The following is a 24,488-nucleotide window of genomic DNA, read 5'->3' as shown; positions in this document are numbered from 1 at the left end:
ATCGAATTGTTTGTAAATAGCTATACAGCAGGGTTTTAGCCCAGCTTACTGTTTGCATTCCATCTGGGAATATGTAGCTGAGCTGCAGGGTGTTGTCATCAGGGAATCCTGGCAGGTCTCTATGAAGGATCACTGAGGTCATCTGGCCCTCTGGCTGGCAGCCAGTCAGTGCTCTGTACATCCCATTCAACCCTTCATTAGCTGCATAGAAACAAGGCCAGTTTAAGTTAAATTATCCAGAAATTATTAGAAGATTATTATGGATAGCTGGACAGACACAGAAATTTAGATGTGTATTTGTGCAAAGGACCTTGTTGTACCAGTGATGGAGGACCCTGTCCATTCAGATAGCGGTTACAGTGGAGCTTGTCACTGCTTTGGCTGGAGCCCATACTAGGAAGCAGTAGACAGAGAGGGAAACACCCAAAGAGCAGAACAGATTGCTGGGGATTGCACAAAAATAAACATTTTCAGTGAGTATAAATTGAAGTGCAGTACTTTAAAGGGACACTCAATTGATTGTACTCACAAAGGTCTGTTATAGTTACAGTCAAATGTTTACATGCCCTTGTAAAGAACTTGTATATCATGGCAATCTTGAGTTCCAATGATTTCTACAATTCTCATTTTTCTGCAATGGAATGAGTAAAACTGGGGGGTATTCCAGAAAGGAGGTTCAACAAACTCAGAGTCTATCCCTGAACTCTGAGTTGACTTACCCTGTGAAGTGAAACTCTGAGTTTTCAGTTCCAGAACAGCTGATCTGAGTCAGGTAAGTCGACTCTGAGTATGTTAACTCTGAGTTGAGCTCGTGCCTGACGACTAGTAAAAAGCCATCATCAATGGAGCTCCGATACTGTGATTCACCATGGTAACGGGAGAAAACAGGAAGCAGACATTTTCTGGGGAAAAAAAAGTAACACGGCTGCGGCCGTAATAAAAATCACTGACAGAGTTTTAGAAGCAGCCATCTTTTCATTTTGAATTTAACATCAGTTTCTTTTATATTAGCCTTTGAGGAAGTGGTTGAATGTTGTTCAATGTTTTATTTTATTTAAATCGGCTGAAAATGAAATATAAAAACAGTCTCACGATGGCTCCTCACTTTGGTTTTATTTCACATATTAAACAAAGTAAAAGTTTATTCAGTGGATATTGTAACTTGTAGTGGCTTTTACCACCAACAGATGCTGTTTAACACACATCTGTGTCCTAACATCCTGCTGAGTAGAGGAACATGAAGTGGTGCTCACCTCCACCTCCACCACGTCCGCCAGAGGCAGAGGAGCTGGTCCTGAGTCAGCTCGCTGGGTGACCAGAGGCTGAGGGTGTCACTCACCCCCAGGACCCAACATTAGAGGCAGACACACACTTACTGTCTACAGATTGAACTAGAAATCATTTAGTCTTATACTCAATGCGGCGGCAAACTAGAAACACGGACTTTGAAATTACGTTGTTGGAAAAAATACAATAGGCTACTGATGGTTACTTTTGTAGCTATCTGTGGGAAATACAGAAAGCCAAATAAAAATGTGAGTTATTTCTCCTTTTCTGGCTGTTGGAAGGTGATTGATTAACCTGCGAAGTGATTAAAGAGGATTGTTCAGACCTGAGAACACGTCAGCGATGACGTGTAGCCTGATATTCGCTGTGCGGCCGGAGAATATAAATGACGGACTGATGCGGAGCGGTCTACTGTTCGGTTCAGTCCTCGTCAGGGAGTGAGAGCTCATCTAAATGAATCTAAATTCTCCTCCTGGTGTAAAACTGTGAATTATTTCTGCTTCAACATGATCGGACTGAGAAGGAACAGACAGCCGCTGTCAGACAGCTCCGTCAGACTCAGGGTTTCTTCAGGTAAACCTGCCAGTGAGCAGGTTATGTTCACAGAGTCAGTTACCGCGGTAACAGACCCAGAGTTTAAGTTATCTCTCTTTCTGGAACTGAAAACTCAGAGTTTCTCTCATCTCAGGGTTAACAAACTCAGAGTTTTCACAAAACCCGCTTTCTGGAATACCCCCCTGGTCTCGACATGTAGCTCAGCTAGAAGAGGTGTTCAACAGGCTTGCTGTAGCCAAACTGACCCTGAACTTAGCCAAATGTGAATTTGGACAGGCCACTGTAACGTATTTGGGAAAAGTGGTTGGTCGTGGAAAGGTTTGTCCCATTGAGGCCAAAGTGGAGGCCATTGTGAATTTTGGTGTGCCCAGTTCAAGGCGTGACTTGAAACGTTTTCTTGGCATGGCAGGTTATTACGGGAGTTTCCTGCAATAATTTTGCCACTGTTGCGTCCCCTTTGACTAATCTGCTTAGTCCTAAGGTTCCTTTTTGTTGGACAGAGATGTGTCAGTTTGCCTTTGAGAGCCTGAAAGCACTGCTGGCTAGCGCTCCTGTTCTTGCTGCCCCTGACTTCAGCAGGCCTTTCAAACTAGCGGTTGATGCAAGTGATGCTGGTGTTGGAGCTGTTCTCCTCCAAGAGGATTCCTTGGGGGTAGAGCATCCTGTGTGTTACTTTTCGAAAAAGTTTAACTTGCATCAAAAACACTATTCCACTATAGAGAAGGAGGCGTTGGCCCTTATTCTAGCTCTGGATCATTTTGGTATCTATGTTTCCTCCAGCCAGACCCTAGTGGTCTACACCGATCATAACCCCTTGGTTTTCCTTAACAGGATGAAAAACTCCAACCACCGGCTAAGCGATGGAGCTTGGTTTTGCAGGAGTTTAACCTGGATATCCAGCATGTGCGCAGGAAAGATAATGTTCTCGCAGATGCCCTTTCAAGGTCGTAAGTATATCTATTTTAGGCTATAATGTTGCCATTTATGTGGTAGTCGAACTGTGAGGTTGCTTTAGAGCAACCTGCTTATGGGAGGGGGTGTTATGTCCAAGGCTATTTTCTTAATTTTTCAGGTGATCAGAAACTCCTCCCCGTTGTTCCCTCCTGATCTCTGGCACCTGCTGGGAGGCCTTTAAGAGTTCTGGGTAGCTCCACCCACTCGCTCTCTCTCACACTGCAGCTTGGGCCTGCTGCAATGCCACCAGCCTCCATCTTTGGGTTTTCTATGTTATCCATGGTTTGTTCTTTTGTGCAATAAATGTTACTTTGGCTGCACTGATTGTTTTTTGACTTCTGTGTTGCTTCCCAAGAGCCGGGGTCGTAACAGTAAGTATAAAGTGCATGGCACAATCATGTCCCTGCCACAATGAGGAAGAAAACCAAACTATCACCTGCTGCTGAGAGAAAATTGGTTAAGATGGTCAAGAGTCAACTGAAAACCAAAAGAAATGTCCGCAATGAATTTGAAGCTGCTGGAAGACAGGTGTCAGTGTCCACAGTCAAGCGTGTTTTGCATTGACATGGGCTGAGAGGCTGCGGTGCAAGAAAGGTGCCCTTGCTCCAGACGCTGCACCTTAAAGCTCGATGCAAGTTGGCATTCATGCATGGTGGTGGTAGTATTATGCTATGGGCCTGTTTTGCTGCCGGTGGATCTTGTGCTCTAAAGAAAGTCATTGGAATAATGAAGAAGGAGGATTATCTCCAAATTCTTCAGGAAAACCTAAAATCATCAGCCAGAAGATTGGGTTTTAGGTACAGTTAGGTGTTCCAACAGGCCAAAGATCCCAAACACATATCAAAAGTGGTAAAGCATATGTGCAATGTGTTCCACCAAATCCATTACAGAAAAATGAGACCTGCCATGGTATACTGTACATGTCCTTTACAAGTGTATGTAAACATTTGACCATGACTGTAACTAGTAATGGTTAGTACTGTTCAGTTTGTGACAGTTGTATGTCTGTGGTTCTAGAAAGAAAATAATCCTTGTGATTTAATTATGAAGCTCTTGTGAAAGTTCAGTTAGGAAGATCTTGCATGCATACATGCATAAACCCCAGTCTCTTGCTGCCATGACCTACATCAGTCACCATTTTGAATTTATTTTGAAATTGTAAGGTGTTTTTTTTGCCATTTGCAGTGCTAAACTTTAACAAACTCCTCCCAAGGTAATCTCATCAATTTATACAACTAACCTTAACAATGAAATATTGTTAAAAGTGAACGCGCAATCAACGGACATCATGGCTGTGGCAGTGCAGCTAATTTCCATGTTTTGACATGAAACAGGAAGTATTTGTAACTCCACAATGCAAATTGAGTCCTTGCCTGAGGACAGTGTCATTTTTTTTTCATTTACAGGTGTCATACTTGAAGGAACTCCTCGTAGGTAAATTAGATCCACCTCAAACTTGGTCAGCTTATATGAAAGACCTTCACAATGAAAAGTTGTTCAAATTTGCAATCATCAAAAGGCATCGCTGATGCAGCCAGGCAAATTTTGGTGTTTTGCCATGAAAGCAGAAGTGGTAACTTCAACAATATCCTTTGTCCGAGTCCCTTGAAATTTTTCTATACTTCTACATATTTATCCTCCTAGCAGGTTGACCAGATCCACTTCAAAGATGTTCTGAAAATCCTTGACGATGGAACTTGACGATGCCATGTTGTAAAATTTGTGAGTTGTCATTGAACACCATTACTGTGGCATTATTGGCCATTCAAAAGGTAGTTGTTGTAACTTGAGTGAACACCGTCATCCCTTCTCCAAATTTCACGTGATAAGAGTCCACGGCCCTAACACCTCAACATTGCCAGGTAAGAGTTATTGTCACTGCATCAGTGGTATGCATCAAAAGTCCACAATGCCTGAAAAACATTGGACAACGCCTAGGGGCTAGCTGTTAAAACTAAACAAACTTAAACAAAACTGCAAACATTATTACAGTTGTGGTCAAAAGTTTACAAACACTTGTAAAGAAAATGTATATCGTGGCAGTTTTCAGTTCCAATGATTTCTACATGTCTCATTTTTCTGTAATGGAATGAGTGGAACACATACTACTTCATCACAAAAAACATTCATTATAGTTCTTATGAAAATATGACCAAATCTGCTGAGTCAAAAATATACATATAGTAATTCTAATATTTGGTTAAATGTCCCTTTTAAATGTCCCCTTGTCCCATATTCAACTAAATTAACTCACAAGCTTCTGGCAGTCCTCTGGCTGTATTTTTAACTACTCCTCTTGATACAGATGTCTCTACTTGTATCTGACGCCTTCACCGCAGCGTTAAAGGTGCCGCGACGCAACAGAAAAGGAGGGCAGACTTTTATTTTAACCAGCTGATTTTGCATTAGTTGCTGTGCACATTAACAACCACCAGGTGGCACATGTGAGCAGTCTAGACTACAGTGAACACAGCAGGGCCTCTCTCCTCCCCACCAGACATGCTTTGATACAGATCTTGGTAAGGTAAAGCACATACACACTGGTCTCTGTGAGAGCTTGCCCGTCATCTCCAGGTAGAACAATTTTTGTAAAACACTTACAGCAAAAGACAATGAACAAGGCTCAAAATAAATGTGCAAATAAAAAAACAAACTTTGTGTGACACTTTTACCCGCTCTGACTCAACTCAGTCAAAACAAAGAAAAAACATACAAATGTTTTTTATTTCATACCAATGAAACAAGAAAAATAAGAAATGACAACATGCTGTAGCAATGGCATTTAGAGTTCAGTTTGAAATAAACACGGGTATCACATTAAAGCCAATTTTCGTAGTGGCCAAAACATGTAACTACCGCGTCATGTGATGCCCTGCGGCCCAAAAATACTTTTTCCCATAAGCTAACATTGTGATCGAAGGGGCTGTAAAACGCTGGATACATTTTTTGAGCGTCACAACCCTCGTGAAATGACATAATTTGAGCCATTCAGTCCAATTGCATTTGGAAAGTCCGGAAGAGCTGCACGATTTATTTATTTTATCCCAAGTCAAGTTGGGCCAGCTTGGTCGGCGGAAGTCTCAAGTGTGCAAGCTCTATGGGCTGCACAATGTGGAAGCTATGTGGAAGAACTCCGGCCGGAGCATGGTCCAGAGTAGAGCGTTTTTGGTTTCACGTGCCACTGAGCAGCTTTCATAGGAATGAATGGGGCTCCGCCTTGAGGGCTGTGTCCACTAGTCATAGGTCCATGATACACATATTGTGATGTCACCTCCTAATCGTCCGTCATTGCTTTTTATTATTTTATTTATTTCTATTTTTGCATTTACTTTTTTAAAGGATCTGTTTTTATTTTATTTTTTAATTTATTTAACTTTATTTTCTTTCTTCTCCCTCTTCCTTTTCTGTGATTTTGCCTGTTTTATCACTTTTATTCCTTTACTCATTTAGACTTTTAGTGTTTTTACATTTTGTGTTGCCATTTAAGTCACCTTAGACTAGACTTCCTTGTGTTTGGCTTAACTGCTGATAAACTCTGTTTTAATGGTGCTATATAAATGTTTTTATCATGGGCGAGCGGTCATAATAAGCTATAAATGCAGTGCATGCCCAAGCCCTTCAATAAAAATAATTGAAAATATTAATCTGGCAGTGTGTTCAATTATACAATACCTTAGTTCTACTGTTTTGGTCTTAAATCCGTGCCTAATCTGTCCCGTTTTGCTTGCGAAAAGCTGGAAAGCTGACAGCTTGTTTCGCGCATGCGCACTGTGACACCGAGTAGTACAGTTACTGCTAGAGGCTGTGTTTACTGTAGATGAGCATTTTGAATGGCAAAAAAGCTGTCAGTGAAGCAGCTTATCTGCCAACGCGCATGCGCAAAACTGACTTGTTTGAATTGTTCAGCGGGAAACTGTCAGTGGTTCATTTCATCGTGTAGCCTGGTCAAAATGAGTGAAAATATTAATTCTATTCAGTCTTTGCGTTCAGTTCCATTTTCGCGGAGAACTTTTGAGGAAAAGAAAACTATAATTTCAAGTGGACGGCGCGGTAGAAGTGAAACTCATACGGCCCGACCGTCAAACGATCCGGTCTGACAGTGACATATTGCCTGTTCATTCATGAAAACCATCTCGAAACACTCAGTCAAACAAGGTGGGGAATGAGAAATCTGCGGCGCTACTAGCCTAGTTCGCTCATTTTAAAAACACACCGGCAGCAGCGCCTACTGATCAGAGACGTGCCACGTGAATTACTGTAAATGCTGTGTGGAAAACCAGCTGTGGTCTGTGACTGAGGTGCAGACGGGTGAGTTTGGAGCTGACGAGAGGATCGCGCTGACGACCGTCTCGTTACATTTTTCTCATTGGAAAACTATACAACTGGCATTTAGATGATGTTCTGCATAAAAAAACAAGTGAAATAATAACAATTCGATTTTACTAATCAACCGCTTAAAGTGATCAAATGTACTCTGGACCAACGTGATCACTATAAGCGGTTTCCACTGTAGTAGTTAAAAAACATATTATATTTTTTATTAATAAATAAATACCCCCCTTACGGGCGTGCATGGTATTGACACTTCAGCATGACCACAGTAAAAGGTCGCCACTGGTTTTTATCATTTTATTATTATGCCCTGGAAGATGTTGCAGTGGGGGCTAAAATGCCGGTTGTCCTAGCGGCTCAGGCTGCTGAAACTCAGGCTGCTAAAATAAATAAATTTTAAAAAAAAGGTCCAGCACCACAATGCAGGAGAAAGCATGTCTGCGCTGCTTGCACAAAGAACAGAGGAGTGTAATGCAGAGAAGAGGCGAGCAGAGGCATTGGGGGTGCAGATGGCAGCCCGGAGAGAGGAGAGCCACAGAGAGAGAGAGCAAGAGACAGACGGAAGAAACCAGAGAACTTCGGCCGGCTCTAGACTCGAGACAACGCAGCCGGAAAAGGTTCACTGTTCACCCCCAGACTCACCTCAACACCAACATCGACGCGACCCACAGCTTTATGTTTCCCCCCTCCATCATCACGGCTGACCGCAATCATTTTCATTGGTTTTCCAGGCAGCACCTGGACATGAAAATCTGTGAGGTCAGACCAGAGGACCTTTCATCACTCCTCCGAATGAGCCAGGCTCGCATGGATCGCTACAGGTGCTTGCATTTTCCGATTTGTTACACCACAAGACAAATACTGGGCTTGGTGTGTCAAGACAAACTGGGACGGATCCAGGGGAAAGTTTGAGCTCCCAGGAAACCTGAAAGAGTTTCTCGTCAGTACGCTACACCAGATATTTCCCTCAGTGGCCCCTCCCTTCCCTCAGAGAGATGACAACAAAGTGCTGCGAACACTGCGTCAGGTTGTGATGCAACTCATTTATTAGGCATAGACCTGGCAATGGCCCTTTCCCAGGAAACAGTTCGGGGAAAATACTCTCCTCTAGGCCTGTTCACAAGCTTTAACACAGGCTATATATTCCACTGCCTTTATTTGTATAGGCCTAAACATTTTTATTCCTGTATTTTAGCCCTACTGCAGTGCTTTGTTTTGTTTTATTTGATGATGAATAAACAGTGCTGTGTATTTCCTGGAGGGTGTGATTTATACAAAGAAGTAACTCAATGTATAACATTTGCCACACGTACACGCAAAAATAATTAAAATGTGTCCCTCACAAAGAGACGTTTCTGCTAACTTTACAACTCACAAAATTGTGTGATTTTTTTAAGGGAGTCTGGGGATGTTGCGGTTCCTAGTTAAACAGTGTGTTCACAAATATCTGCTGCTTATTTTACAGTACAACATCAGATTAGCATTACAGTGGACCTTTTTGTTCACTTAATGGGCTATCATCTAACAGGTCTTCCAGCCGCCACTAGGGGCATTGTCACAAGAGAGAACACTTTAGTACAGTAACACTACAAATGCGCGCTGTGCAATTATGTCAGCAGCTTAGGATAATGAATATTGATGGATAACATGGATATTGCTGACCTTAAAATTGCGTTAACAAAACAAGTAGGGCCTACTTTATGGAGAGAATTTTGTTCCTTTATTATTCAATCAAATAGAATAGATTTGAAACCAAAAAAGAGATTTGAGAGCAAAAGAGAGTAAGTGGCAATCAATTTTTTTTTGAGATTGAAACAGAACAGGTTGCAATTGAAAAAAAATATGAGAGAGCATATTTCTTCAACTTCAATCAAAACTCAAAACCATTTTGCTTATAAATCAGTCCTCTTTGCTTTCAAGTTAAAAACCTTTGCTTGCAAATCAGTCCTCTTTGGTTGCAAATTCTAAAGTTTTGCTTGCAAATTCAACTGCACTTGATGGGCGGGGCCTACGCTGGTGGATGAGAGAAGAGTTTCTATTGGCTGGTTTGACCTGGCTCCAGCGCCAGCTACGCCTTCCGCATTACACACACTTCTCCCTTGTGCTGTGCTGCTTGGAGGTAGAGTTTAGATTCTGCCCAAGCCCGAGCCCAGACTTATTTCCCACCACTATCCTCGGGCCGGGCCAAGCATTTGTGTTTTGTTTTTTTTAATCATTACTTTATTCATTTGCGATCCATTCCATTCTGAATAAACAAACAACGTAGTGTACATGCTTCGTCCTTGTTGCATTATTCATTAAGATAATTGTAAACAGAGTTCTGTAGTTCAAACAACTCGGAGTTGTAGTTGTGAGCGTCAGTTATAACAGCCCACTGTAACGTGGACTGGTGAAGAGGAAGGTGATGGTCCACTTTAGTACGTTGCCTCCGGTTACTCACGAGACGGCAGGCAGCATGTGGGGGTTTCTGCACGGCACTTTTATTCATAATACTGACCACACCATGCCAGGTCTCTACGGCACTAGACGTTACAGGCATACGCAAACGATCCAGGCCGAGGTTCTTGCACCAACACTTTACTAAATAAAGACTAAATAAAATGGGGAGTCTTCGCTCTGTTGGCAGCATCCTGTCTCACGGGGAGCGGAAGTACACCTGCTCTTCTTCATTGTACAGGTTACATTACCCACTAAACAAAAGGAGGCTACATTGAATAACTCTGACTGTTACGCTGTTAAAATTGTCGGGTTTAAATCGGGCTCGGGCTCATAATTACAGTTAATGTGTCGGGCCGGGCCGGGCTCGGACACAACGTACACGGGCTCGGGTAGGGTCGGGCTTGATTTTTTGGGCCTGATCTAAGCTCTACTTGGGGGTAAGTTGATAGCCTGATGCTCTTGAAACGTTTCCCATAAGTAATGAATCGCGCTATATATCGTTGGCTACAGCCTGCCGTACATTCACAACAACAACAACAACAACAAGAAGTAATGAATTATAATGCCCTGCTGCTGCAAGCACACTGATTAGCAGCATCATGGTTGTCTCTGCTAGTCACGGCCCGAGCAGAGTAGCCTATTGAGTGAGTGAATTACAGGGAGGCGTATACAACGTAGGGCTGTGATTTAAACATTTAGTGTTGCATGGTACTCGCAGTGCCAACACGTCATGGTTCCTACACAACAGTACTACCGTGGATTACTAAACTAACTCCTCCCGGCTCCGTTCTCACTACAGCTGTTCTAATGTCAACAAACAGATCAGTGGTGCTGAAATTTGCGTTTCTCTTCTATAGCCTACACATTCTACATCTCGGAGGTCAAAAGCATCATTCAGTGTCATTTAAGTTGGACCATCTGACGCAGCTGCTCCTGTATAGTAATGCTGGCTGGTTAGAAATATGTGCATCAATTTGTTAAATTATTCGTGTGTTTGTTGACATTAGAACAGCTGTAGTGAGAACGGAGCCAGGAGGAGTAGCAGCAGCCCGCTACACAGTGGAAACTGGCACCCCGTTCAGCAGTAGTTTAGTAATCCACGGTAGTACTGTTGTGTAGGAACCGTGACGTGTTGGCACCTCGAGTACCATGCAACACTAAATGTTTAAATCACAGCCCTACGTTGTATACGCCTCCCTGTAATTCACTCACTCATTAGGCTACTCTGCTCGGGCCGTGACTAGCAGAGACAACCATGATGCTGCTAATCAGTGTGCTTGCAGCAGCAGGGCATTATAATTCATTACTTGTTGTTGTTGTTGTTGTTGTGAATGTACGGCAGGCTGTAGCCAACGATATATAGCGCAATTCATTACTTATGGGAAACGTTTCAAGAGCAACAGGCTATCAACTTACCTCCAAGCAGCACAGCACAGGGAGAAGTGTGTGTAATGCGGAAGGCGTAGCTGGCGCTGGAGCCAGGTCAAACCAGCCAATAGAAACTCTTCTCTCATCCACCAGCGTAGGCCCCGCCCATCAAGTGCAGTTGAATTCGCAAGCAAAACTTTAGAATTTGCAACCAAAGAGGACTGATTTGCAAGCAAAGGTTTTTAACTTGAAAGCAAAGAGGACTGATTTATAAGCAAAATGGTTTTGAGTTTTGATTGAAGTTGAAGAAATATGCTCTCTCATATTTTTTCTTCAATTGCAACCTGTTCTGTTTCGATCTCAAAAAAAAAAAAAATTGATTGCCACTTCCTCTCTTTTGCTCTCAAATCTCTTTTTTGGTTTCAAATCTATTCTATTTGATTGAATAATAAAGGAACAAAATTCTCTCCATACTACTTATAGACATTCAAATGTTGAAATAACAAATAGTTTTTTTCGACAGAAATAAAGAAATTGACAATAATATGGCAACACTCACAGTATTGTAAAGCCTGATCTTGCGCTCTACAGTATTGACATTCCATCAGCCCATAATGTGACATGATGTTTACCGTTGCTATGGTCATTAGCACACATTAGCTAGTTTAGTTTAGTCTAAAGAACAGTAACCCACAAAATTAAAATTTGGCGTATTATAACAAGATCAACAACAACTACCAACAGCCATAGTCTTTACAACCTTAATTAATGTGTTGATATGGGTTAGACTGCCAAAATCAGAAAAATAACAGCTTATATCCCTGAGGAGCTAAATAAGCATTAGTGATGGTAGCGTCCACAGTTTGCAGTTACCTACAGTTCCCTCAAACAATGTAACGAAGATGTGCATCAGAGGGCTTTAGAAGTGGGTATACGCAATGCCGACTGAAAAATATGTAGTTATATGCCGTATACCGCACCACTGGTTGCACTCTGCCCCAGCTAATTAGCAGCGATCGCCAAACTGCCTTCAAGCTTGGTGTAAACATATACGTCAGACTGTATGTTTCACTTATAGGCTTATGCAAGTACAAACAGTAACTTAACATTACACATCTTTAGTTAATTTAACTTAGTTCACAGAAGAGCTGTTAAAGTTAAATATCAGCCGAAGCAGTCATATTAACATAGCCTTAGACTACATCTGCTTCCAATGGAGTCAACCAGCCGAAATACGGACAGCGCCACTCTGCCATTGCTGATCACACTGTGGTCAAACGGGGTATAAAGTAAAATCCTGTCGTCAGGATTTTATTGTCATCATAAGGATTCAAGCACTCTGCTGCCATCTAGTGTCTACAGTTATCAAGTGCAGCCCCCCCTTTTACGCTGTCACCGCGGTAACACAGCGGCAAGCATGTCATATACAAGTAGAGACATCTGTAGAATCAGTTAAGTTCAACTACATTTTTTAGCTTCCTGGCACATACTTGTTTCGTCAGCACAGTCCACATGTTCTCGATGGGGTTCAAGCCAGGACTTTGGGAAGGCCATTCCAAAACCTCAATTCTAGCCTCATTTAGACATTCCTCTACCACTTTGATGTGTGTTTGGGATCATTGTCCTGTTGGAACACCAAACTGCACCCAACACCCAATCTTCTTGCTGATGTTTTTTGGTTTTCCTGAAGAACATTGAGATAATACTACTTCTTCATTATTCCAATTACTTTCTTTAGAACACTAGATGCACTGGCAGCAAAGCAGCCCCACAGCACAATACTAGCATCTCAAGATTTTAAGGCCTATTGTAAATTAGGTTACAATGGTTTGTCATTTTAAAAAAGTGGATCCAGAAAAAGAAGTTTTGTGAAACACTGGGACATAAAGAATAATGAGGACTTACGCTCAGCTTGTTGAAACACCTGAAAAGAATGGATTTTTGACAGTAGTCGCAGAGCAAACATATTTCATTTTAGGGGCAGAAATCAAGTTTGTCAACCTGCTAACACAGTTCTGTCAGTATCCAGTTAACTTCCATTTACTATCTGACTATTGAGAGAGACATGTTCAAGTAGGCTGTAGTTTCTCAAATCACACCTGATGATTTTTCTGCTTGTCCTTTTCTAAAAGTGCAGGTCTGTTAGTCTAATTTGGAATGAAAACCTTTAGCTTTCCAAGCAGGTTTGCAGTCAGTGCTGTGACTGCTACACAACAAAGGCAGGTTTGGTTGACATGACATAGGCAACTACCTTAAAATTGTAATCATTACAGTAAAGCTGAGCAACAGTGGCCTGTTACTTTTTTGAATACCTGTTAAAATCGTCTTCCTCGCCACAACTTCATGAAGGTTTTGCCTTATCTTCCTTCTCTCTTCTGTGCAGTCCTGGAGTTCAGAGGTTTATTTAGCTTATTATGACACGGAAAGAGACACAGACACAAAGAGGGAGAGATGGGTGTGCCAAGTTGTTGTGGTGTAACGTTGAGTGAGTTGTTCAACTGGTGTATCAGCTTTGACAGAGGCTGGAATGTGAACATGTGAGAGAGAGAAAGTGACAGAGACATAAAGAGAAAGTAGTATATAAGTATGTGTAGACATAAGTTGCAAGTGAGCAAGGAAATAAAAACAAGTAAAGTATTTTTAGCACACACACAATTAGGTATTAGGTATTTGGTTATTATTGTCAAAGAGCACACTGACAGGCAGGAATGGGCTGAAATACATATAAAAGTGTTTTGTAGCTGCTGCCAGTATGAAATATAAAAGCAAGAATGGCTTGCTTCTACTGTATTTCAATAGTCTTTATACCATTCAGTGTCTGACAATTAAAAAAAACTTAGGCAAAACAAATCCAAGGAACAGGGACTGTCAACCCCCAGATTCCACAGGACACGTCTGCATCACGTTCCAGCAGCAACACGTTCTAGAAAATGCTTATGGTTCCACCAGGTGTACCATGGCACATTTCAGAAGCATCCAAGAAGCAGCTCGCCACTCTGCACCAAGTCTATTTTGGACAGAAGCTGCACAGAGCAGATTAAGTCATCAGACACAGGAACATCATAAAGCAGTGGTTCTCAAATGTTTTTGCTCCAAGGTTGGCATCTGATTTTTATCTAAGATCAGGGGTCCAGAACAATTTGCAAGTAACTGAATCATTTAATTAATGTCACATTTCTCACATCTTACTACTTTAGTAAATAATTATTTTTAAAAATAGGCTGTGGTAAAACAATGTATAAGAGATAGGCTAGACTGACAATTTATTGAACAATCAGAAATGTATTTCAAAATAGGCACCATTACACTCGTAGTCTGTGTAACAGGAGTCGTGGGCTTGGTTCGGACTCTGGAGTGGATTCCGGACCTTGAGAAGCCCTTGCATAGAGGTCAATTTAAAAACAAAACAAACAAAAAAAAGCAAAGAAAAACACCCCGTGCAGACTTGGGATTTACAACACAACACAATATTAACAATAAACACACTTAAAACAGAAAAAAACAGAAAAGATTTAAAACCATTTAACTAAGTAACCTACTCTCTGTCAGGCCTGGGCTTAAAGGAGGAGTCAGATGCAGAGGTTCAAAGAACAAACAAGCTTTTATTCTGAAAAATCGTCTTCTTTGCTCTTTAGACACAGTGATAAATAAATAGGCTATGAAACCTTCTATAACTAGACTCTGGACAAAACAGACAAAACACAGAAAACGAAACAAACAAAAAGGGAACGAAAAATCACTCCAAAAGGGAGGACAAAATAAAAGACTAATCTACTCTTCTCTACAGAGGAATAACTATGAAAATGTACAACAAAAAACGCTCCAAAAGGAGGGAAACAAAGAGAGGCTACAAACTTAAACTGCACTGCACGACTAGGCTAGAAAAACTGTATGAAAACAAAGTCACTCCAAAAGGGAGGAAAAAACAAGGCTATGAAAATACACTAGATCTATAAAATAAACAGGGAAAAACTTACAACAGAAAATCACTCTTCAAAAGAGGAAACAAGAGATATATCAAAATACAAACCTGATCGTAGAAACAGGACAAGGCTGTGGTCATGGGTGCTTGAGGCGCATGGACAAATGACACTCTGGCACAGGACAAAGGGAGACGCAGACTATGGCTGTGTCCAAATTCAGGGGCTGCAGCCCACGAAGTGCGCATTTGAAGGCCAATTACATCACAACACTGCGCGAAGGCTGTCCAAATTCAAAGGCTCCTCCAAACGCAGCCCACAAATGCAGCCTGGCCTTCCCTCTTTTCGGAGGACGCACCGCTACTATCCTTCGCGGCCTCCCATATCCCAAGATCCTTTGCGCACCGCTGCTCAGTCCCAAAACAGAAGAGGAAGCAAGAGAAAATGGCGACATCAAGTGGCGCAGACATGACATTCAAATTTAAGCAATGGGTTTATACTCGGTTTTTAGTCATTTGAATGTCCAACGCCAGATATGTTAAACTTCAAGGGACTATAAAACTTCCAGCTGTTAACTTTCAGTTAAAATACGTGACGCTGGTGATGCTATGGTAAATATAGCTGTTCTTCACCAATGGGTTAATGTTTATTTTGTAATGTTAATGATTCAATTTAGATTTGACACATTTTGTCGTTAATTTTTGTACACACACAAATAAATGTACACGTTTGATAGATTTGAACCAAAACAGACTTTAATGCATCTCTTCATTCACAATCGTGACGTAAGGGTAAGGGGCGGGAACATCTGGTGAGGCAACCAGGAAATACTCCGAAGGCTAGACCGTCCCATTTAACAACGGTGGACGAGGCCTTCAAAGACCTGTCCGAAGGACCCGGCCCTCGTGGACCGCGAAGGCTAGGCCACTGAAGGCTGCAGCCCCTGAATTTGGACACAGCCTATAAGACACATGAGGTTGATGGGGAACAGGTGGAAACAATCAGGGATCAGGGGAGACGTCAGACCGGTGACACAAGAGGAAGGGCAAGTGACCTGAAACGAGAGGAGAGTTACTTTTCAAAATAAAACATGAAATTCACAAGACAAAAAACCCATGACAAGACATCCCTCACCGCGGTGTGACACTCTCTTGTGGTTGCAGCACAAAAAATAAACACAACCCGAGCAAGTCAACAGTATCAGGCAGGCATCCCATAGGAAAAATGTGTTGCTCATCTGTTGTTCAATCTCGTCTCTTGAGATAAATTTGAGCTTCTCATATTCGTATCATTCTGTGATCATTTGTGTCTGAATTACTTCTCCTAAGGGTCCCTTAGGAGCAAGAGATAAGCTAAAAAGAGACAAGACATCACTAAGACAAAGGAGGTTGATTTGAGATAACCATTTGAGCAATACTTGAGAAGTAGGATAAACAGAGGAGATCTCATAATTGTATGCCCCTGATCTTAATTATGTCTCAGTTATTTTGAAGGAGAATTAAAGAGAATAACATGAGATGAATCTGAGACTTTTATGAGACAAATCTGAGAAGTATGAGCCCTAAAAGAGATCTTATCATCGTCTCTTCCATGTCTTGATTATTTCTCTTAAATGTCTTACTGAAGATATATATGAGAATAATATCTGAGCCATATTTGAGAAATATGAGAACAAATTGAGAATGTAATTTAAAGATGAATTATCTTTAGTAATTAGAATTAACTGTAAAAACAATACTCAATATTGAAAAGTTTAACACTTAACAACTTATTTGGGTAAGACCATTTGGGTAGCAGCATTTACACTTTTTTAAAAATTAAAACAAAATACAAAAATATAAAACATAAATAAGATACAAAAATAGAAATAAATTAAATACAAAAATAAAAATTCAGTTGTCACCTACTCAGCCCCTTGCTGTTAAGAAGTCAGGTGTAGTTTTTTAATCCTCAAAACCTAAAACTAAAAAAAAGAAAAAAAAAAAAGATTTTTACCGTAGAAATCCGTTGTTTGGAAAAATTATCTAATTAAAAACTACACCTGACTTCTTCTCAGCAAGGGGGTGAGTAGATGATGACTGAATTTTCATTTTTGGTGAACAGAAATACATTTACAAAATTGGAACTGTGCCGTTTACACCCAGAGATCCGTTTGGAACGGTGTGAAAGCTTTGCTTATGGAACTGGAATAAGCACCATGTGAACTGTGGTGCATTGTATAAAGCAATCTGGCCTACATACAGAAAATGGACACTTCCAGATTGTAAACAATGAACACACTGACCAGCACCAACACTTTGGATCAAGCATATGAAACCATGTGAAAAGGACCTGAGAACATACTACCAGTAACTCACATACTACCAAACCTCAGAGTCAACTTGGCAGGTACTGTCTTAACAGCTCTGGTCCATGAAAATGAAAAAGAAAAAGAAAAAAGAAAGGGTGAGAGAGAAAGCAGTCCACATACTGTAGGCTATAGCAGTGGCCTACTCCTTAGAACCTGCTCTGGCCCTACATGTTGACAAAGGCTTTCTGGAGCTTGGCCTCCTCGATTTGTTCCCAACCAGGTAGAGTAGCACATCTCAGGACATAAGCTGCAAGACATGAGCATTAAAATCTGGCATGAGTAATTTGACAAAAAGACTTGCCACATAGACCATACACAACTGCACTTCAGGTTAAAAGGACATAACACTGTGAAACATCCATTTCAGTTCAAAGAATTGCAAATCAGCAAGTCAGTTTTTTGGGCCAATCATAAACATAAATATAAACAACAGTCTGTTATCCTTAAAGGGGCTGTAAGTGATACTGGATAAAACTTCATTTCTGGTGTTAAATCTCTATTCTGATAGTAATCATTGCTACACTGTCCTGATTGGATATAATCACTATCCCCACTATCCTGACCTGAAAACACACAGAGCCTTATTTTGAGAAAACTTACTTAGGATTCTGTTAACTTTTTTATGGTCAAGGACCCGCTGCCTTCCTTTCCTGAGGGGTTGTTGCCAGGGTGACCAAAGGGGACTGCATTTTGACACTCCTCAACAGTGAAGAAATGATCAAAAAGTGCATGAAACAGACGCATGCAATGTGGTTTTGATGCGTGATTAATGGCAGCAAGGCGAACGATGAGATGAACACGCCACTCCCAGGAAAAAGCTCCTGCTGGCCCGATGGTGAAGATGGGCTGTCACGATGTCTCTCTCCAATGAGGTCTGGATCTGAAAGGGAGAAATAGTACAAACAATACAAGAGTGAGAAAATACCAAACTACTCTTTAAAATGGTTAAACAGCTTTAATGGCAGGCAAGTTCATTTTTGAACATATTAAAAACATTTTTGTTGTACAGTAAGCCTAGAGATTTTCTGAAAGAGACGAGCATGCGTAATTCAGTCCCTCCCCCAAAGCATTCAACGTGGCCCTGCTGACTGGCACTCTCTCAAGTTACGTTTATGGGCTGACAGATAATTCTCCACGTATAACTGCGGTATTTTTTTCCTCATATAAGTTGCCAAAGACACGACCAGTTACTACATTACTGTTGTTTGGTCCTGTAACGTTGCTTTGTGGGACATTTCTCTATATTTTGTTGAGTGAAGGATCTGTATAGTTATCAGACACCAACACCATCAGACTGCAGAGACATCGATCTCAGACACACTGTATAATGCGACTCCTTATCCGTCAAATTCGGATAGGCACAAGTAGAGCTGTCGCAATAATCACAAAAATAAAATATCGCGATATTACGAAGCCCACCGCGGTGCATGATGGGCCACCGCCATCACCGCACATGACCTGACCTCACCTAGCAAGCTACCATCCAGGTACTGAGGCGCGGCTGCCGCCGCCTCCTGCCACACAGACTCGCGGAGCAACTCATGTCGGTGCCAGCCGACAGCTTGGAGTCGACGAAGCCTTTGCTCGAGTCGGCAAGTATAGCAGAGTCAGTGACAGACAAACGCCTAACAGGCGCTGTTACACGCTATCTGGTTGAGGAGATGATGCCGTTTTCCACTGTGGAGGAACCTGCATTCAAGTCGCTGCTCCAGAAAACAACGGGCCAGACATCGCCGCAGCAGTGAGAAAATTGAGCTGGACGTGGCTGAACTGCTTCGGACATAATTTACACCTGTCAGTGACAAACGCAATGGCAAGCGTTAAGGATCGCACATCCCGAGCAATGGGTCTGTGCCACACCTTAATGGGTGCGTTCTCCCATAGCTGGCTGGTCCAAATCCCGCAGCACAGGCTCATAATGGTAAACTAGCTTTCAGAAGTTGTATTTATGATCTAATTATAACCTTTTTTAAATGTGTAAACGCCATGTTTCAGAGGAAATATTGCAATGAGTTTAGTAATTTCGTAATTAACAAACAAATTTGCTGGATAGATAAAAAAAAAAAAAAAAAGATGGTGCAATAATATCGCAATATTGAGCCGCCCTGACTCACCGCAGGGGGAATTTCTTAATTGTGACAGCCCTAGGCACAAGAAATTAACAGCTGCCATTGGATACTTTTTAGCTAAAGATATGCAACCTATCGTTTGTCTTATTTGATTTTCTAAGTATATTTATTTTATTAATTAAATGAGCAAGCGAGAGAGAAAATGTTTAACAATTTCTATTTAGGCACAACAATTTAGACTGGTATTTTTAGACCTCATTTGGACCATAATGTTATGATTATTAACCCTCCCACACCCATCTCTATTTGCAACATAAAGGTACATAACAGAAACTATACCAGTTCACAGTATTATCTCAATACTTACCAGATTGCTCATTTGGGGGAGGGGAGCTCTGCAGGTCCTTAATTTTCTGGGTGGGAACCCGTACCCTCTTTTTTACTGATATTTTCTTTTTGTCCATCCTGTTAATGAAAAAAATAATTTTGGATCATTATGTATAATACCAATTACAGTGTGCTGGATGTGATGTGATTATTATTGTTGTCAGGCCTGGTTCAGGTTAAACCCTTTGTAAAACATGAATGAATACAGCAAAAGAAAGACATTTAACTTTCTTTTATTGTCTAGTTTGACAGTCAGACACAACTGAAAAACAACAAATATAAATCTAGGAATAAATAATTGATTTAAAAACTGCCTAAGTGCAGCCACAGTGGGTGTTTCCACACATGCTGGTGTCTACAGTGATACATGGTTTCATTTTTCACCTGGTACACACATTTGATTTCACTCTGGTCCAAACGCCGAACCACTGACAGAGCGTCATGTTTCCATGACTACTGACCGGAACTAGACGCGTGTGACGTCATTTTTTACGTGAGTCCAGATTGTAAAAATGAGTCTTTAAACTAATGCTAATCTTTAACAACAGAGACACACGTACACTGTACACAGGTGCGCTGGTTATTTGTAGCGCTGCTCATTTCGTTTAATAAACGGACCGCTCCAGTTCGACTGTAGCCGAGCTAACAGAGCTAACGGAGCCTGGACTCCGGTACTTAACGTTAGCATCAGACACTCTCCATTAAGTTAGCAGACATTACGTTACGTTGACATTAACAAACTCATGATGACGAAGTATCAGCGTTAATCATATGGCTTCTGAAGTTAATCACGATTCTGTCTTTCATGTGTTTTGTAAGCATTTTCCTGGCTATGACTAAAATAAAAATAGACGCCATTAATGTTACCTAATTCCACCTTCCAACGGACCACTCCGTCGTCACAACAGCTAAATATTTCACCTTATGTCAAAAGAATTTCTTTATTCAACTCTTCACAACGTTACGTAGTTGACCAACTAATATAGATTAGGGTTCTTACCTTTCCAAGTCTCGTCGTGGCCGGGGCAAAACTTGCAGCAGCAGCAGCAGCGGAGGCTGCGCAGCGGCCAACGGACACGTCTCTGCCTGTGAACGCCCGCGAATCTTTGGGCGCAACATTCAAGGAGATTTGTCCAATGATATTCTCTTCCTGGAAAACATGCGTAGCGCATGCTCATTTCGGGGAGGAACTGCCTCTACTGTATTATCAGGGTGACTTGAATGATTATTAAAACAGTATGTGCTCTATTATGTGTTACACTTCCCAAGACTCTCTTTTACTGCTCTATACAATAGAGCTTTGCTCTGAATTCTGTCAAAAAAACAACTGTGTATTCATCTACACTACTGTCAGAAAAAAAGTTAATTAAATTGACAGCACAATGTTAACATCTAGAAAGTTCACACATTTTAAAGTCTCAAAAAGGTGTCTTATGTAAATGAACCATATATCATAAATAATTTGCCTGAATTGATTACTTATTTTCTCAAATTTTGGCATGAGATAAACTGAGATGTGATTGAGGTATGATATTAAATCATGCGTCATATTGAGACTCATTTGAGAGCTTGCACTACTCTCATTTTTATTTTTGCTGAGACACTAGAAAAGAGACAACTGTAAGAGAATCTGAGAACTCAAATAGTGAGCATTGAGAGACAGAACCATGTATATTTCTCACTGAGACATAACTGAGATAGTGCTTCCAAGTAAGGATATCAAATTGAGACACATTTGAAAGCAGCACAATATGTCTCATTTTTCTCTTAGCTGAGATCAGGAAAAGAGACAGCTATGAGAGAATTTTGAGAACTCGCACAATGCTCACTATGAGACTTATTTCTCAGGAGAGACACTTTGAGAAACCACTTTGGTCTCAATTAGTGCTCATTTATATCTAGGAGATGTAAATGTGACATAAAGGAGATCTCATCTTCGATTTTGCTTTGCTATGGGATGATGCTCTGCTTCTGAAATGCTCCCAGGGGGTATGAAGCCACAACACAATGCAAGGACAGAGATGTGCGCAGTGGAATCACGGTGTTAAGTCTTGTTAAGAGCAGTCCTTGTGGGCAAAGAGTTGCATTCTTACTAAATGATTGCTGATGAAGGTGAAACAAGTTCAGCTCTCACTATCTTGATCATCTGTGGGTGAAAATAGTGCTCTTTGGAAATGTGTCTGTTTTTGAAAAAGTTTGTTGGTTGCTGCAGAAATGGGGAATTGACTTAAAGCTGTGGAATTACATACTGGTAAAGCCACTTTAGCTGGTCTGGATAAAGAAAGGCTTTTCTTTTGGGGTTTGTTCAGCTCAACATGTGAGTCAGAGAAGACGCCCAGTAATTTTTTTAGGTGTGGGAGAAGATATTATCTGTGACCGTGTTATCTCTACTCCCCTGTATATTTCCTTCCCCTTCTCAGTCCTGTTGTCTTTATTTTTGTGAAATCTTGTACACAATGTTGTCATTAGGACTTCAACAGTGCAGTTTCATTTAGCCCCATTGGTCTCAATTAAGTTCAGTATTCTATGGTGCACTTGGAAGTTAAGGACCTCAACTGGTCTCTGTCTCTCTCATTTTAAGTCAATTCAGTGACTTTGAAATTAAAGCTTGTTTGGTTTTTTTTGTTTGGCAAAATTGTCTTTCAAACAAAAAAACAAAGCATTGCAAGTACAAATTCACTAAATATTACGACAATATACAAAAACAGTAATATTAGCAATATCACAAAAGTAAAAATAATAGTAAAAATTTCAATAAATACAGCAAGTCAAATAAAAACCATCCACCCAACCCTGTGTGTCTAGGTCAGTCATTGTCCCAAGTTGTGGCATTCTGTATATTGGGCAGCATACCTGTTTGAGTATTTCTAATTTTAGATTAATTATCGTTGTTTTCCTCTATATATGACGTTTGAGAGTTGAATAAGTTCAAGAAATTGTTCCATATTCTATTGCACATTTTACATTGCATGGGATATGTGTCTCTGTTTCAACCTTATCTGTGGAACAGTTACCACATATTGTTTTCTTTCATGACTTCTTGCGATGACTTTTGGTGTTTCCCTTTTTCTATTTCCAGTTTGTGGTCACTTAGCCCTTACTTGGTTAGGAGCCATCTCTGCTTTCTATCTTTTTCAGATGTTTTTCTCTGATTGGTGTTTGGAAAGCAGTGTTGATGTTAGACTGCTCAGAGAGTGTGTGGGAAGGGATACTTACACTTGGCATCAGCTGACATAGGGGACACATTTCTGAGTTGGCATGGTGCTATTTTGATTATACCAAGGTAGGCTTAAAGGGGAATTTGAGTATTTTTAAACCTCAGCCCTATATTTACATGTTTTAGTTTGTAAATGATTCATATTTACCAAAAGTTTTGAAATCGGTCAAGTAGATTGCCTCGACTGCCAGCCACGACACGGCTGCAATTGCTGCAACGTAATCCTTTGAGGCAGCTCCAACCATCATAGTTAAATCCACTGAAAGTGCTTGTGTTTGTCACTGGCAGAGAGATTATTATTCTAAGGGATTGACTACATTACAGAAACGATTTGATGGAAAGAGACATTCTGTTAAATAGTAACATCCTTTTTGTAACCAGAAACACAAGTCTTGTTCAAGAAGAAGTCTCACTCTGAAATTTTAAGAAAAGTGAGCTGTTGTAGAAATAGGAGTGACTGCCAGCAAGAATGTATTTCTTAAGTTATGGCTGAATATCTAACTGATTTTAACAATCAAGGTGAAGCAAAATTATCTTATTATTTAACAGGAAGGTGTCTAGCTGTATGTATCATTTGCATAATGTCTCAACCTCACACACAATGCAAAATAACAATTTAAGCAATCCTAAAGTAATTTTACAGCAGCCAACAGGCATGCTTTACCCATATAAATACTTCTTTAACCTCTGCGAGTACACAGTCTTTTAACATCAGCCAATCCATGTTGTAGCCGTGAAAGGACACACATGCTCTTAACAAATACGCTTCCTAAGCTGCTGCAGGAGCAGGGCACTGATCATCGTCAGGGACCCCTTCCACCCTCTCCACACATTCTTTGAACTGCTCCCATCAGGAAAACGGTCTCTAAAGATGGAGTCTAAAAGGCCCAACATACAGACTAATCAACAGCTTCCTTCCACAAGCTGTTAGATTGCTGAACTGCTGATCTGGAGCATGTGCACTACTGCACTTCATGAGCCTTAGTCATAGTTTTAGTTTTAAAGGGGAATACAGGCTGAGGCTTACTGGCTGGAGGAGGGGTTTTGGCAGGGGAGGTGACATCCAAAATAAAAAGGAGAACACCCCACTCACACAGCAAAAAGGTGACGTGCAAACAAAAAAATCTTGAACGGGGATCACACAGCACACAAGGGATCACCACCACCCAGGGGAACCACCACCACCAACACCGTCGGCCTTCAGCACTAGGGGGAGAGGAGAAACACAATTAGGAGGGCCCACAATTAAGAAAAACAAACAATATGTCATAATATGTGCCAACAAACTGTAGATGATCAATTAATAACTGAAAAGTATTGAATTGAATCTATAATAAATCAACCAAACAAACAAGACAAGAAATCAAAGAGTCTCTGGTCAGAGATATCAACTTAATGATTAACCATAATTAATCGGTTTTAACACAAGCAAAGGAGGGCTCAAGCATTTGCTGGGAAATTCCCCTCCCAAACGAAAATTAAGTAATTACAATAAACTCCCAAAATAAACAAAATTAATTACCCCAACCAAACAATAAACACCCAAACTACTAAGAAATTACCAAAAGAAATTCAACCGTTAAGCAGAAGATAAATAAACAATTAAACCA

At 40.9% G+C, this 24,488-nt stretch overlaps 1 protein-coding gene and 1 long non-coding RNA gene across 4 annotated transcripts in view; both read right to left on the bottom strand.

The window, feature by feature from the left end:
- Nucleotides 1–13,382, bottom strand: part of dtx3la (deltex E3 ubiquitin ligase 3L a) — a 44,696-nt gene extending 31,314 nt beyond the window's left edge. The window contains exons 1-4 of one of the 3 annotated variants that reach the window (XM_084340570.1): nucleotides 13,248–13,355; nucleotides 720–925; nucleotides 311–443; nucleotides 50–201 (exon numbers count right to left, since the gene is read on the bottom strand). In XM_084340570.1, coding sequence (XP_084196696.1) covers nucleotides 50–201; nucleotides 311–392 — 234 coding nt within the window. In that variant the 5' untranslated portion in view covers nucleotides 393–443; nucleotides 720–925; nucleotides 13,248–13,355. Of the gene's footprint in view, nucleotides 1–49; nucleotides 202–310; nucleotides 444–719; nucleotides 926–13,247 lie in introns of all 3 variants that reach the window. The other 2 variants (XM_084340568.1, XM_084340569.1) reach the window with 2 other exon arrangements.
- Nucleotides 13,383–17,164: 3,782 nt separating this feature from the next.
- LOC311249150 lies at nucleotides 17,165–20,780 on the bottom strand. Its single transcript, XR_014621123.1, has 4 exons — nucleotides 20,662–20,780; nucleotides 19,642–19,739; nucleotides 17,806–18,085; nucleotides 17,165–17,452 (listed from the first exon to the last, which is right to left on the bottom strand). It is a non-coding gene; the product is annotated as an uncharacterized lncRNA (long non-coding RNA).
- Between the last annotated feature and the right edge of the window lie 3,708 nt (nucleotides 20,781–24,488).

This window comes from Pagrus pagrus (genome assembly GCF_965226575.1).
Source record: "Pagrus pagrus genome assembly, chromosome: 20".
NCBI classification, from domain to species: domain Eukaryota; kingdom Metazoa; phylum Chordata; class Actinopteri; order Spariformes; family Sparidae; genus Pagrus; species Pagrus pagrus.
The sequence above is the reverse complement of the archived record's forward strand: the minus strand, read 5'-3'. Positions and strand labels throughout refer to the sequence as shown.